At 41.3% G+C, this 16,601-nt stretch overlaps 1 protein-coding gene across 1 annotated transcript; it reads right to left on the reverse strand.

Moving 5' to 3' along the window:
• Positions 1 to 2,718: 2,718 nt before the first annotated feature.
• Positions 2,719 to 16,443, reverse strand: EAF2 (ELL associated factor 2). The gene is made up of 6 exons (XM_037396828.1): positions 16,260 to 16,443; positions 13,550 to 13,644; positions 12,739 to 12,875; positions 11,834 to 11,979; positions 8,025 to 8,291; positions 2,719 to 3,560 (listed from the first exon to the last, which is right to left on the reverse strand). The coding sequence occupies exons 1-6, from the start codon at positions 16,360 to 16,362 to the stop codon at positions 3,514 to 3,516; spliced, it is 795 nt and encodes a 264-aa protein (XP_037252725.1). The 5' UTR covers positions 16,363 to 16,443; the 3' UTR covers positions 2,719 to 3,513.
• Between the last annotated feature and the right edge of the window lie 158 nt (positions 16,444 to 16,601).

Genomic DNA, 16,601 nt, shown 5'->3' on the forward strand with positions numbered 1-16,601 from the left:
AGAGAAGGGCTCTGTGAAGGTGAGCTGTGGCTGCAGTGGTCCTTAGCACTGCAGTAGTCGGAAGACAAAAAATTTTTTTTGCTGGTTTTGGAAGATATATTTGATTTATTGATGTAAGTGATATGCAGATGTTCCTCAAATCCAAACTATATACAATAGCTTAATTATAATGTCACAATAAAATAAGTCTTCAAATGTATCTACTGCTTAGAGATACACACACACACGCTTTAGATTTCTAGATGTAAAGTCAAAATAGCTGAAAGCAACAAGATAGAAGCAGATACATTTCAGAAGATTATTTTGAAAGAGGCACTCAGAGGTCATAGGAACAGTGGTCATAGGAACTTTGAGCAGTTGCTGATTTTATTCATTTCTAGTTAAGTTCACATCACAGGAATAAAACTGTTTTTCAAGGAGAAGAAAATAATTTTCCAATCAGGATCCAAAAAAACCCCAACAACTCCAAGATCAAAAAGATCAAAAAGACAACCTAATTTGGTTTCCTATTGCTAGAATAACTCCCTTATTTAGGCTTCTAAATCTCAATGCAACCACCTTCTCACTCCATTTGAGAACAGCCTGCAGTAGGAACAGGGGCCCAGCATCGCTCAGGACCCACAAACCAAGCCTTTGGGGAGGAAGTACCCTCAGCAAGTCCCAAATTACATCCAACCCAATCCCCTCTGTATGATGACAGGCCCAAGCAAGCTCTGTAGCTCACTTACCTGTGTTTGACACACAGAGGAGTCAGATCACATATATTTGGGCTGGGTATGGCATACAGAGCTTTTTTCCTTCGCACATTTAATGTTTATTATCTTTTCCCCATTACCTGTATAAGAACACTGTTCCTCTCCACTGTTCCATTATCTGTATAAGAACACTTAATACCCTGTCTTGATATTTAAAGAAGCCTTTCCTGAATTATTACAGCTGTGCATTTGACAGAATATATCCATCTATATCACATACTTATTTATACCGGGTAGTGCCTGACTGGCCACTAATCACTCTGTACTACATGCTGTACAAAAGCTTAGCGGAGACTCTTCCCATCTTAGAAAGCTTTCAACCCAAAGATCAAATCCTAAAGATAGAATAGGCTTAGTTACAGTCCTGAGACTCAGGAACTGGGAAATCTGCTTTACTCCCAGAGCTACATAAAAGCACCTGTATACACGTGAGTGAAATTATATACAAATACAGGTAGACCGTACTCAGCAGTTACTGTCGAAAAAGTGATTATAATCCATGAGTAAACACACTCTTCATGATTTAGACCCTGGCCTGATCAGCGCTTCCACACATCTGCTCACTCCCATACACCCTGAATACACAGAAAAACCAGCAGCATTCTGGCTAAAATTAGAATTCAGCACTGGCCTAAAGGCAGGTTTTAATGCAGATAAACCACTGGGGACAGAGGGAAGGCAAAAAGAGGGCATTTCAGCTCAGAACACACCCCTTATCATGGGCCCCTTTCTATTTCACACACAGAGCTCCTTAGTCCTAAGATTACCTGCAATATCTGAGCTCCTCACAGTGCCCTGGCAGACTTTGTTAGCAGCAGGTGCCAAGAACCAAGTACTCTGCAAGAGTTCCCACACCACAGCGATGATCCATCAGAGAACTCTGTGCCCTTTCACTTGAGACAGTTTCAAGTATCTTATGGAGGTTATTACCTAGCATCCTTCCTCAAGGTTTCTCATTAATCCTTTTCTTCTCAAAGACCTGTTCTCCCATAGTTATTAACTTGAGCTTCTCCCTTTGAGTATAAACAAGAAAATGTTTTGCTTTTTATGATACCAACTTCAGGAAGCTGAAAGACTAGCAAGCTGTTACCTGGTGCAGAGCATGGGCCAGTGCCGTAGTTCGGGGCACAGAGCACAAGGTGTGGAAGCATCAGAAAGCAGCATTTCCAATACCACATTTCTGCCTGGTGGTACCAACAAAGGTTCCTTTGTGAGGAGTAGACATGGTTTCGGCCTCAGTCTGTGTAGAGGTTAAGCATAGGCTGATACTTGCAGCACAGCTGAGAATAAGCTAGTCTAGTACCATCTGCTGTATACATTATGGTTTAGTGGTGGACTTGACAGTGTTTGGTTAACAGTTGAACTTGATCTTAAAGGTTTTTTCCAACCTAAATAATTCTATGATTTACTTAGCGTGCATTTTTTCACATCTACACATTCAGGGTTACATATAGGATTCAGTCCTCCCAGTTTAGATACAGAGCTGAGACTCAGTCCCTACAATATAGCACAGGAGACTTCTGTGCAAGACTGAACAGATTTCTCTCATTGAAATTCATCCTACACACAGTTGCTACTGCTGGTTACAAAACTCTTCAGTAGTAAACTACAGGATGAATTCTGGACTCCTACCTGCAGTTCTTCAGGTCTTGAAATATAATTTCAAATGAGGAAAAAAAATAAGACCTTTTCTTGTCTAACGCAATATCGCTAATGCAATGGCATTTGGATATAGTCTGTAACAAACAAACATCAGTACACTAGCACCACCATAAACTTTTGGCAAGCTCTTATTAGGGCTTGCCTCAATGCAGGCAAACACTTATGGGCTCCCCACCCCATCAGTGAGACTTATGAGCTACAGTTTCATTGCTTCCTACTTCTTTGCATGACCCTTTCACTGGGTAGATAGATAGAAAGTGGAACCCTTAACCAGTTAAAAAAGAATCATACACATGAAAATGATAAATATTGCTTTATTAAATTACTTTTATACTCCTACAAAGAAGTTTTCTGATTTCCGTTACAGAATTAAATGAAAGGAAATTCATTGCTGTCTCTGCAGTTATCTAAATTTAGATACAAAAAGGTTGTAAAAAGACCAGCCTATTCAAGTTACATAAAAAAAGGCAGAGAATAGACAAGTTCCCTTAGGAATCTTGAGGCTCAGAAATATAAAGTCCTACAATACAATGAAATTAAGAATTCAGCAATGTGTTGAACAATTGTAAACTGTAACTGCACTAGTGGACCACATTATTCAGCAGTTTCCTTAAAGGTATGAACTGTGAACTGAACAAAAAGTGTAGCTGACACAGCAGACCTCATTTAGTTGTTCTCCCTTTCACTCCCTCCAAGTAAAAGTTGTGAGATCAGCATTCAGCATTTAAACGATAGGAAGGAAACTTGCCTCCATAAATATCAGAAATTTCTCCATTCCATAACTATTTATATAAAGTAACTAGCTGTTACAAATCAGTTTCAAGTAAAACAGGTGGCTGAGGCAAACATAATCAAAATCAGATCACATACAATTTTACTGTAAATACAGTAATTTGAAAGATAAACACATAACCATAGCACTGACAGGATATCAATGCCGCTGTATTATAGACATGATGTGTCAGTAGAAAATTAGGATGTCTATTATCAAAATCGAGGACATTCATTCCAGTCTCTGGTAATCTAATCTTAGTGCAAAACAGATGCTAAGACATATTTAGCAAAAAAGGTGATACATTTAAGGCCAAAAAACTGTTCAGTCATCACTATCGCTTCCAGATTCGCTCAGCTGCAAGTCATTTCCTAGAAGAAAGAGTCATCGTGTTAGTCATTTTCAACGAAATACTTTTCTTTCAAGATATTCCCTCTCCCAATTAAAGGCTTACAAAAACTAATACCAAACAGGTCTGCAGGGTTGGACTCTATAATCTTTAAAAGGTCTTTTTGAACCCAAACTATTCTGTGATAAGAAAATAAATAGGTGTAGAACCAAATTCCCCAGTGACACAACCTTAGGAAGATCACTTTCCTACAATTTTAAAATCTTGGCAAGGAAGCCATTAGCTTATTAGCCACAGTGCATTTATTTAATATCACCAGATCACAGAAGACAACACCTAGCTATCTTTGCCACCCACATTTTCATGCTTCGTAAGTGGGAAAACTGCTGGTGAATGCAGTTTTCTGAAAAACAAGTTGTTGGTTTTTTTAACGCATCTGAATGCTACTCAGCTGTGCTTGAAAACAAAGTGGTGTCTCAATCAAGAAGAGCAGCTCTTTGATGTGCCATTTAAAGATGTATCAGTGACCTACTATTTCAAACAGGTTTTGGAACAAGTGAACAAACAAAACATCAAAAGAAATTTTACACAGCTCTTTAATTTGGTGGCTATATATGTTTCAAAATGGGGAAGTAAGAAAAAAGACTGTGTTGTACTTGCAATGGATGTCCATAAGCTTAGGGGGTGGGAGGGAGGGAATCTTTCCAGGATGACAGATAACTAACAAAAAATACAGTAGCACACTATACAGAATCTACATCGTATCCAGCAATTTCCCGCACATTAAGAATTTGTTCCAACTAGTATGCTTTTATTCACACCTCCCTTGCCAAACCGCCATTTAAAAAAAAGAATGTATCTCGGGTTATGCAGAAATGGCCTAAAAAGCAAAACAAAAAAACCCAAACAAACCAACCAACCACTGACACTGAGTAGGCACACTATTTTCACATGCCCTTTCCTCAGCTGCAGCACCATTCACAAATCACTTTTGCAGATGGGTAAAAAGTAACCTCAAGAGGGTAAACCCAACAAGACACACAGATTGGATCTTTTGTTATCAGGCATATAATTTCTGCCAGAACACTGAAGTCTTTAACATGGCTGCATCTAGCCTTCCTTTGTTTTCCACTATGTCATCACTAAAGCTTAGAAAGCGGTACATGATTTTCTGCAGCAAAACAGAAAACACTTTATATAAGACAAGAATAGTGAAGATGGCTGTTTCCAGCAATCTTTAGAGTACTACTGTAGCCAAATCTTTTCCAATCCTTTATATAGAGACAGCATGTACAGCTGTGTTATTTTAATATAAATTAAAAAGCAATTTTGAAAGAACAAAATTTGTCAATAATTATTCAGGACACTATATTATCCTAAGAAATAATATTTCAAGACAGAGAATGGTATTAGTAGATTAAAATCATACATTTATCACTCAAAGGAAAACTTAAAGTGAATTCTTAGAAATCCCAGCCCTGTTATGCACTACCTGCTTTAGGAGAGGACTGGGAGTATGAACAAGAAGATAACCTTCCAAAAAACTTTTGAAGACTGCAGGATAACTATTTCAACAAAGTTAATAGAAATTACACAAACCCTGTAACACCAGCCAAAAATACCAGTGCTTGTGAAAACCAGCAGATGGGAAAAGCAAGAACTCCAAGTTCCAGAGTCAGAAATAATGCATTAGGATTTACTTCAGGGAAAAGTTTCTGCCCCATTTTTATAGCCCTATCTCCAAAACCACCTTCAGAGATATGGCAAAATAACACAGACTGGAGTTAGTAGTTTTCAGATGGGTTTGGTGCAAGAACGGAAAGTTCATTTAAACTAAGACTCTGATCAAACTTCTAGACTCTGTTGTACTTACGAGGCAGCAATAAAGTGGGGAAAACTGTTGAATTTGGTTTTTCACAGTGCCAATTGCAATAGTAAGTAGGGAAATAGATTGCATTGCAAATTTCAACATTTCCTAAACTTTTACATTGACTATTCCGTTCAACTGAATTCTTGTGAGTTATAGGGGACAGGGAAACTCATAGGAGCGACCCGTGTTTCGCAGATCTTGGTGGTCACACCAACACCAAACTAATACAAGGGAAAATTATTTCATGACTAGCTGCTTGTACTAGCACTACGTATCAAAAGAAGTTGTCCTGAATACCACACACATAACACAAGGCCCCAGAATAGCCAACCTACGTTAAAGTAATTTTCCAAAGAAAAACCAGTGTAACACTTGCTTATGTCTACTTTCTGTTTAAAGCAACACATGATCAAGTATCTATAAAGAACAGATTCGTTAGCGCCACCATTTACAAACTTTCTTATAAGGCAAGTTGTGAATCTATACAATCATCTTCCGAAAGTAGAAAGGGGAAGAAGCAGTATTCTTGGAGTGAGGGGAAGTCCTGAGCCCCAGATTCCTGAAGAGGTAGACTATGTATATCTGACAGAAGTATTTGGTTGCCATGCTCTAGACACCACCTCCTGCGTTTTCCAATTTCCAAAGCCTCAGCTGTACGATTTCTACATGCAAGATGAAAGTCTGCTCTCTAAGCTTTCCCCCAGCCTTCTGCCTGCACACAGCAAGCCAAAGGAAAACTTCACTAATTACCCACTATGGCCCCGATTCTACAGAGGTGCACAAAACTAGTCACACACATGAGCAGTTAAACCTCAAAAACAGGATTAGACAAGCCAACAGCTTGTGCTAACATTTGTTGATTCAATATTTTGTTTTTGTAAAACATTTTTTGAGATGGAAGAAATGACTGTACAGGACCCCGACTGAGAACTCTTGCCATTCAAGCTAGAACCATGTGCTATCCATTTAGTTTCTCCAGGTTTCACTCTCCGGCCAAATTCACTCAGCAAGGGAGCTAGAGAAATGCATTCTACTTGAAAGTAACTGTTTTAATCTTTGACTAGTTGAAGTGTATTTTAAGTGTTAACCACACTGGAAGTGGCAGACAGAATTGTTTTAAGCAGTAAATAGATCTCTAACCATAACAGCAGTAAATGGGGTTAAGTTAAAGATCTAGGCAAGCTCAGATAGTGAAGCCCAAGGCTTGATGCTACCTATAGAGGTTCTACCTGTCAACATGGCTCTTGAGCACCATCAAGCCACCAACCTTCTCTGTAACAGTTTTGATGTTGTCATGTCTTAAGCAGCGTTTTTGCACTCTGACTGTTTGAACTGGTGGACTTGGCGACCTCTACTTGTAAGCATATTTCTTAGTGGAAGCTTTGCCAGCTGGGATTCTGTCACTGGGGATAGAGCTTAACCTTGTTTTCGTAACAGTTTTATTTAAAGCATGAAGAACGGGAAATCCCATTTGTGAACAAGGACTGAAATAAGTGGCACACTCTAAAGATACGCAGATTATAAACATGAAGACATTGTTCTCTACCATGACAGTAAAATGAAAGCAGCATTTAGTCCTGCACACAGTCACAGGACTTTTCAGTCTGATCTTATCTGTTAATGCCATATATAAATAACCAGCACAGATATTTAATTGAGTATTTAAATACTAGCTACAAAAAAAACCCAAAACACATCCAAACCTGTTCATGTTATCCATTAAGTATTGAAATAAGAGTAGATCTGCCAGAGTCTAAAATTTCAGCGTAACAAGTTTACATATAAATGATAAACCTGGAAGATCTCAGGCTGCAAACCAGGGTTGATGGGAATCTCTTCAAACCAAGAGCCCGCAGCTAAGCATCTAATTAAAAACATCATCATTTCTGAAGAGTCACCATAGCTGAATATTCACTTCTATTTCTGAATACTCCTGCTTTTTAGGTGGCAAAGTTAAGGTTCTCTACCTAGTGGGATTTTTTTTCTGTCCAAACTCTCCTTTTTTGAATACACTGAGCACTCAGTTCCAGGTGGTGCAGCAACCACTTCTTGGACAACACCACAGCTACTCTCCCATTTACATTTTTACTTGCCTGAATGGGTAGGATAAGATAGTATCACCTGAATGCAAATCGCCTCCTTCCTTATGTGCAAAGGACAGTTTTGCCATGCTGTCCAGTGGAGCAGTGCCATGAATAATAGTAGCTGAAGTAGCTAAGAATGCTCCACCTCTTCTGTAATTCAGAGTATTGTGAGTAGTATCTTTCCCATAGCTCTGCCCAAGAAATTATAAGCATATGTTTTGGGAGTGCCCTGGTAGTTCAAGTATTTTCAATATAAAATTGCTGTTCTCCAGTCCCAATGTATATAACTGGGAAGAAGCCAGAAGACCTTAGGAAATATTTTCAACTGCATCAGCTTTAATTTAATACCTCTGGGGACCAAGAACCTTCTAAGCCCAGTGTCTAATTCAGACCGCTGCTGAACAATCAAACCCTAGCATCACTTCCCACAGTTTTAATTATAACAGAGACATACTTAAAAACAATATGGTTTCCTTTCAGAATCTTGATGTCTGGAATTGTGCACTAAGAAAAGAACAGCTTTTGTACTTACGTAGTGTATTCATCATATGACCACTGCTCTCTTGGGATCTGTTATGACTGGCATCTTTGTCAGGGACAGCCTGTTGTGGTATGGCAGACACAGTAGGCTGCGGCTGCAAATACGGCATTGACATAGGAAGAGAGGGCTTCGTTTCCTCATCTTCAGAATCACTAGAACTATTTTCACTACTTGATGAAGAGGACGAAGAACTTTTAGAGTCAGATGAACTGTCAGAGCTACTCAGCTGGTCCATGATACTGGCTTCTGCTTTTAGCTCTGCAAACAACATGATTTGTTTCTCAGTTAACATTCATCGTAATTGAAATGTAAGGGGGGAGCGGGGGGAAACATAAAAAAGAAAAATCAACAACTGAAATCTGGTACACGCATTATAGCAACTAAAAAACCCAAACCAAAGCCACCAACTCTCCAGACAAACAAAAGGGCACAAGCAAACATCCAGCCTGTCATGTGGTTTTCTTCTCTTATAGCCTGGGCACTTTCTCCCTTTCAAGCCAAGTGTTAGAATAAGCGTGACTGCAAACCCAAATGCTAACCCCACATTCCACAGGGCAGCGCATCTCACATAGTCTTTAATTTCTGCAACTAACAAATCATCTGTATTTGCCTTAGCCCCCCAAAGATGCTTTTCACTGACTAAAATCTGCAGTTGCAATCACAGAGATAAGTTAGTTGTAAGATGTCTGCAGCTGCAGCCAAGACGCCTCCCAGCAGTTCAGCGTTACCATCAATACAGTTGTTTGGACTATGTGACATTTTGCTCAAAACCAAGTTAAGCATGAAGAATATGCAAAGGAACCATCCAGTTTACTACTGGGAAGATTTCACCAAATTATTGTTCTCTTTATAGATCTCTTTAAAAAGACTAGAACAACATGAGCTAGACAATAAATACTGGAAATTAACAGATCAAATTGACTCAACCAACTTGCATTTTTGATGAAATAACTCACCTGGCTACAATAATATTTAGGAGAGTGTGACTAAATACAACATCTACACAGTGTGCAATCGTGATATATACTAGCCGAAGTACAACAGAAGAGATTAAGTTTTGCAGAAAGAGCACACATAATAATTGTAAAAAGCATCTACTGATGCAAGAAGTCTGAAACAGACGGATGGAGATTTTATACAGCTACTTGAGGAGTTACCCAGAGTACACAAGTTCATCGTTAAACGAGATTGTAACTACCCAGCCATTTGTTAAGATGGTCTTAGAAGCACTTGGAATACTTCAGGACGAGCTTTGATGTACCACATATAAAAAGCAGAGTAGTTCATCTTACTTCAAATTTACCCAATACAGAAGAAGAGGTTGAGGATGAAAGTCACTGTGATGCAAGACAGCTCAGAGCTTAATCAAGAGAAGGGACAACAAAAGAATAAGCTTCAACACAAACTTGTATGAAGCCTTCCAATTCCGAGTTATCAAAGCCCACTCTAAAGAAAAATTACTTAGGCCAGTAAGCCTTATCAAAGGCCAGTCTAAAGGAAAACTGTGTTCAGGAAAAATGGCACCTGGAATAGTGCAGCAACGGCTACAAGGACAAACTAACCCAATGCAAAGGAAGAACAGAAAGCACAATGCAAGTCCATACTGGCTGACTCAAACATAAAGAAAGAAAAGGCAAGGAGGGGAATAAATGGAAATATGCTCCATATACATCCAAGGACATGTATAAGAAAACAGCGTAAGGACAAAAAAGAATACAGAAAAGCTAAGGCAAAAATTAGGATGTAGCTAGCAGAACAATCGAGAAAACATTTCAAAATTAAAGAGAAGAAAGGCCGAAGAAACAACTGATCTACCACACATCTGGAGCTGTAAACTAACAGAAAGATACCGCTCAAGTCCTACGCATTTAATTCTACTTCCTCCATGCTCTCACCAATGTCTAATAAGAAAAATTTTTAGTGGAAGGCTAATACCAAAAACTAAGGAATAAGACTTCTGCCTTGAATTTTGACAGAATTTATCTGACAGAATTCAAATTAAGTATTTTCAAACAGTGAAAGAAGGGTTGTATGCATACTAGAGGACAAAGGTACAGTGATCTCCCCCCACCCAAGAAAACAAAGTTAGTAGCAAGTTCAAGGTAGTGACAGGAATAGTCAGTTACACAGCCACGGGATGAAGAATGATTAAGTAGGCAACATATCTGAATAGTCTTTGACTTACAGTGGATCACTACACACAGTTCTACCACACCATGCTGTTGTGGAAATGACAAGCATTACACTGGGACATGATAATATTTGGTCTTTGTGCATAAAGATTAATAGTGCCTGTAAGACAGCCTTCTTGTTCAACTCAGCACTGATAAAACCTTACCTGAAAATAGTAAATCTATTTAGGCACTATATTTCAGGAAGTTTTTGGACTCATAAGACAGTTAAAGGATTGTGACAATGAATCAGGGATCTAGAAAACTTAACTTCTAAGGAAAGGCTGAATCAGCTGGCATCATTTCACATGAAAAATGGGAAAAACATAGCAGCTTCCGAGTACATGAAGGACGCTAAAAAGCAGCAGAATAATCTGGTCTATACTTGCATGATCAATATGAAAGTAGTAACGGGCTTGCTGTCAGATTATTTATTAGGAAGAACCTGAACAGTGAGGAAAGCAAAGCCCTGGAACAGATTGCCAGAGAGAACACAGGATCTGTCACTGGAAGGCTTTAAAAACAGGTTTAAAAATTACATCAGAAATCTGACTTTAGGACAGAAAGATGGATTAGATGACTTTAAAAGGTCCCTACAATCCCTATTTGTCAATTATTCTGCATTCTTTAATAGTACTCAAAATTGGACTGGCATGACACAAGAGTTTGAATACATGTTGGCAGCCACTTTGGTGGCCTGCAACATGTTTGACACGCCACTCCCCCCAAAACAACTGACCACTAAGAAAAAGCACAATTTTATTCTACTCACTCAAGTACTCCTTCCTCTTTGAAACCTTATATGTATCCTAACCCTGTTCTGTAGTATAGATTTCTGCTCAGAGTTTAAGACCAAAATGGAAAAAAAAAAACCACAAACCACCTTCATAATGACACATCTGAAAAAAAAAAAATTCTGTTTAAAGGAATTCAGAACATCTTGGGAGGCAGATGTCAATTCCAGTCAATGAAACTGCCACCTGTCAGCATTTCTGTAGCAAGTAATTACCACCTGCCATCTTCCTTGTCCTCCAAAAGGAAATAAGGCCTCCTATTAAGTGAAATATGAGTGTTTCATCAAACCAGAGTCCCTCAAGAATACAGCACATAGCACTGTTCAAGGATTGATTTATGCAGGTTTTGAGCCATCTTTTTCATTGGAACCTCATCTTTCACAAGGTCTTATGCAGTAATTTAAAATGTATTCCGAGTTGTAAATCACTGTAACCTATACGTTTGCTGAGTGCAGGGAAAGAATGAGAAGCAGTGACAAAATGGAAGGGACTCGGTTCCAGTGCCACAATACAACCAGCTATACACTCGATTAAAATAGCAGCAGAAGACAGAACCGAAGAGAGAGCAGCAAGATCCTTGGCATTATAAAACCTGACGGTCCATCTGATTTTTTTACCCTAGCAAGTTTGAAATACTGCTTTATTACCACTTGAGCCAGAGTGTTCACCTTCATATCAGGGTAAAGTGCTTACATAATTAGCTTCTAGTGTGAATCTCAAATTAAAAACAAAAACAAACAAAAAAACCCCATACACAAACAAAAACTCTTGGCTCTCAAAACTAATTGCTAGTTAAGAGCAAAGTTTCTGAAATTTATGTGCCAGCAGAGCTTACCTCGTTCAATATCGTCCATAGGAGAAGATGGAAACATCTTTTCTTTTGGTGGAGAATTTTTAACGTTGTTTAGAATCTTACTTGCATTTCGCATTTGTTGCTGTTGCTGCTCTAAGCGAGACTGGACTTTACTGCTTCCTTCAGCTCTGTGTGTAAAGGCAAAAGACTTTGAATTAATAGAAGACAAGATGCAAGGAAAAAGGCAAGAATACAGGGGAGTTAACACCTTAATTTATAGAATTATTTATCATGCCTTTCTAAATAGCATAATTAAATTTCTAGGTATGTTATTATATTGGCATATAATTATATATCGATATATGAAAATTTGTTTTTTAATACAGTGCTAATAACTTTATAACCCTTTGCCAGTTGATTTGTTTTAATACCTGGCTGCCCAGGATCACTTCATAAGAATCCCACTGGAAATTACTTACATGGAATCAGCAGTAGAAAAAAAAAAATTCAAAATTTGTTATGAGAAAAACAAGCCATTAATATTGCTGAAACATGTCACAAAATTTATTTTTTTACTTTTCTCATTGAGGAGTCAGAAGACAGTAGGCAAGCTACCTTCCAAACAGATATTTTTTTCCCCATCTGAACTCATCAGAAAATAGTTACCATTTCTTTCAACCACATGACAGGTTTTACTTAAAAAAAAAACACCAAAAAAACCCACACACCAAAATTCCCATTTCTTCCACCAGTCAAGACTCGAAAGCTGTGAAGTCAGTGTGCTGAGAAAGCAGGCTTTTCACCCTAGCGAACAAGGCCAAGTACTTTCTAAAAATTATGTTTCACCAAAAATAGTAATGGGTAGTTACGGATCTCAATTTAGACGCCTTAACAAATTGATTTTCACAATGAGTAAAGCACACTTGTTTCTCCTGTAAATCACCCACCTGGTTTTTTTCACAGTGATGTTGCTACTAAGTTTCTCCAGGCGACATTCTCCAGTGTCATGGTTGATAATTAAGATACATTCTTTTAGGTAAGGTTTCTTTGAGCCCTTGAACACAGTCACTGGTGGAGTTGAGCCCTATTAAATTAGAAGTCCAGTGTTACTCCTGTAGTCTTTTTCCCCCCCCTTCCCTAGAAACAGCAACAACACAGTGATGACAACTTCTCTACAAGTGATCATCTCTAGCCTCTAAAAGTTATCAGTTAATTCAAGTTAGATTCACAGTAACCATGACCAAAAGCAGCTGGTGTCTGAGTGCAACAGGATTTCACCCAGCTTAGCTTAGTTTGAAAATTATTAAGCTTATTTCCCAATGAGAGCCTGCTCACTGTAGGACTCCTTTTACCAAAAGGGGTTTCAGTTACCATATCAGTAGAGCAGTAAAGTGTGGCAGGTAGTAAATTTTCCCTTTCCAGTCTTTCCTGCTTTAGAACTGCACTAGAGCAGTAAATACCAAGGGGAAATTTGCACTGCCAACACACACACGAAGCTTTTCTGTGTACGCAACACTCCTGGATCATCCTACAGCATATTTCCAATGTGGTGAATACACTTAAAGTTATAGAGCAGCTGTTTAACCTTTAGGTCTTTTGTAATTTTATGTGCTTAGAGCAATTGTTTTTCTACTCTAAAAATCACAAGCAGCTCTGAAAAAGTACTGTAACTTCATATCCTTCTGTAACCAGTATACAAGTGTGACAACAAAATAAGTAATTTCCTTAGGCCAAACACTCTTCAGCCACTTCACTCACCTCAATATTAGGCAGTGTTATTGTCACCTGTTCACCTTTGCCAACTTCAAGGTCTCCTTCACAGGACATATCAATGGACGCAGGCTTAAAGTCATCTAAATATAAAATCAAACTGGATTATTTAGAGGCTTTTCAGGAATCTTATAAATGTAGACACCTTTTAATTGCAGTTGGAGACTATTAAGTTAAAGCCTTTTTTGCTAGTGTAACACTTGGTATTCCCATGAGCAGATTATTCCATAAGTCCGTAGAATTAAAAGACGATGGTTTTCTCAAGAATCAGTATAAACTTTAAAATGTTTTGGTTAACATCAGAAAACGCTCTTAGGTTTTAATGAATAAAAAGGCTGAACAAGTTGTGTTACATTTCAAAAGACAAATCCTCACCTAACTACTTTCAGACAAATCAACAAATAGTTCTTGAAAATGTTGATCCCAAACATGGGCGATGTAGACAAGTGACTAAAAATGCAGAGAACGTCAGTCCTCAGTATCCATTTCCGTATCCATTTCTGATTTTACTATAACATGCAAATCAGAAACTGACCAAAGCTTGAGTTTCAGTATATTTATTTTTGTCAAAAGTGAAATTACTTCCCAATTAAATATTAATTTCCTCTTTCTTTTTCAACACCTGAAGTATTAATTAGAAGAAGTTTTAAACAAAAGAAGGTATCAATTTCTGGTCCCTTTCAAAAATCTGAGACATTGAAAATGAGCATGTGTTCAGGCATTAGCACTGCAGCCACGTAACATACCATCATCTATGAAATATTATTTCCACCACAAATGAATGAGGAAGGGCTACAGGGCTGAAAGGCCTGCTGGCACAGATCTAGGGAGATAGGACAGCATCAAAACGCTCTGCAAGGCACGTGGTAGAGGGCTTGAACCCATGGTTCCAGCAAACGCAGGCACATGGCCAGCCTGACACCCCGGGGATGTCCGGTGCCCTGCCTCACATGCTGTGGAGAGACACCCTGTTGCAGCCGAAGAGAGGCATGGAGGGACCAGGCACGTAAAGGGGACCCACTAGCTGGCACACTCCCCTGCCTCACAACCTGCTGGTCACAGGCACAGCACTCTGTTATGGCTGGGGAGCTTCCCAGTTCAATAACTGCCCACAGGCCACAGGCCAGGCAGCACAGACCACAGCTGGGAACCGTGGCTCCAGCCTGCACACCGACCAGGCAAGAAAACCGAGCTTCAAGAGCTGGTGGGCAGGACTATGCACGCAGCAGAAGGCTTTGCACTAAGACTCAGGTAACAGCCCCTGCTAACCTCGTTTACGGGAAAAATCCCACACATAGTCTTACAGGGATAAGTGTACAATAGTTCCAAAGTTTCTCACCGAATTAGAGAATGTTTGCTTTAATATATGGCCACTGCATTGTTAATACTTCAGAAAATTAAGATACTTATTCCGGTGTCCATAAACAGATTTCTGATCTTAACTTTTAACCAGCAGATGTCTTCCCCTTTACTCATTCGTTAACAAAAAATTCAGGTGTTGGAGGATATTTTTGGATGGGCACTTGACAGAACTGATTGAACACGCCAGTTTCTAAGTCTCATTTGTTGGAAAGGAAGAGAGATTTCCAAACAGATTTCAGAATAAATCATCAAATTGCAGGAGTCGGCAAGAAATCATAAGGGTAGGAGGTAACTAGACGTGGTTTTTAGTCCTCTTTAAAATTAGGGTAAATTTCAAGTTACAGCATTTGTTTAATTCCATTTATAGCTTTTGCTTGCTCCCTCCCACAGTTGCAGACAATCCCTACCAAGTGCCGTGCCATTTGCTCACGGAAGGCACTTTACCCATCCCGCTGCACTGCGCGAAAGCATATGGGCCATTCTCCAGAGAACCTACGTGAGAGCGAATCTTGGGGATCGGTCTATAAATAATGAGACATCAAAACCAGAAGCAGCAGTCCTAAATTACCAGAACTATAATCCTGAGAGCATTTGTTTCCTAGCTACCCTCAGAATCTTTGAGCACACACCTCTCTAGATAGTAATTATGTACTCAGGGAGGGTGCACTCACTTTGTGATTAATACTGCCTGTAACCTTTGATTGCTGAATGGTACTTCTAAAAACTAAGCACGAGAGCACAAACCCGGAGGCTGAGCCCGGCTCGGTTTTCAGCAGAACCGCACCGAGACGCTGCTGGGGGCGCAGGGGATGTACAGAGGGACGTTCGTGCCTAGCGCGGGCAGCGCCGGGACGCAGCGGCCGCGCACCCCGTCGGCAAGCGGCGCTGGGCAGCGGCCGGAGCACGGCTCGCAGCGCCCCAGCCACGGGGGCTCGGCCCCCCGGCGCGCCCCGCCACCCCGGGACGAGGCCGACCAACCCGCCTCGGCTCCCCGGGCCCCGCCGGTGCAGCCGGCCGGTGTTTCAGCGCCCAGCGGGCTGCCGGTGCGACCTGCCTACCGCACACGGGCAGCGCTTCGGCGTCCGCCCAGGCGGGGGGGCCCGCGCCCGGCCACGACGCACGCCGGCCCCGCGGCGGCTCTGCCACGCCGCCCTTCTCCGCCTCCAGCGCCCGGCCGCCGGCCGCACCGCGCCCGCCCTCGCACCGCTGCCCGCCCGGGCCGCTCCGACCCGCCCGCGGCTCCCGGGCCTGCGAGCCGGGCCGCGGCACCTGCCCAGCCAGCCTCCCCGCCCCGCGGCGCGGCGCGCCCTGGGGGCTGCCCCGGCCCCGCGCTCACAGCGGACGGTGTGGAAGGCGCAGCGCGGCTGCTTCTCGAAAGTCTCGCCCAGCTTCAGCACCCGCTCCTTGGGGTCGAAAAGCGAGGGGACCGTCCCGTTCATCGCGGCGCCTCAGACCGCGCCTCAAACCATGGCGAGCCCGGGCGGCCCCCGCCACTGCCGCCGCCGCCGCCGAACATCCCTCGCACCGCCCGGGCACGCCCACGCACCCCGACGGACGCGCCCCCCCGAGCCGGCCTAGGCCCTGCCCACCCGCACTCCCACAGGCCGCCGCCGGCTGAGTCCCGCCCCTCCGGGCGGTGCGTCACGGGCAGCGTGGTCTTGGATTGGGCGACCAGGCG

Source organism: Falco rusticolus, chromosome 8, assembly GCF_015220075.1.
Source record: "Falco rusticolus isolate bFalRus1 chromosome 8, bFalRus1.pri, whole genome shotgun sequence".
In the NCBI taxonomy this organism is placed as follows: Eukaryota; Metazoa; Chordata; class Aves; order Falconiformes; family Falconidae; genus Falco; species Falco rusticolus.

Bases quoted from the DNA above. Each gene is read 5' to 3' on its own strand.
- EAF2 (XM_037396828.1), bottom strand. From the start codon at position 16,362: ATGAACGGGACGGTCCCCTCGCTTTTCGACCCCAAGGAGCGGGTGCTG. The intron at 13,645-16,259 runs GTGAGCGCGGGG...TTTTATATTTAG, and splicing joins CGCCTTCCACACCGTCCGCT to ATGACTTTAAGCCTGCGTCC. The intron at 11,980-12,738 runs GTGGGTGATTTA...CTTTACACACAG, and splicing joins ATCACTGTGAAAAAAACCAG to AGCTGAAGGAAGCAGTAAAG.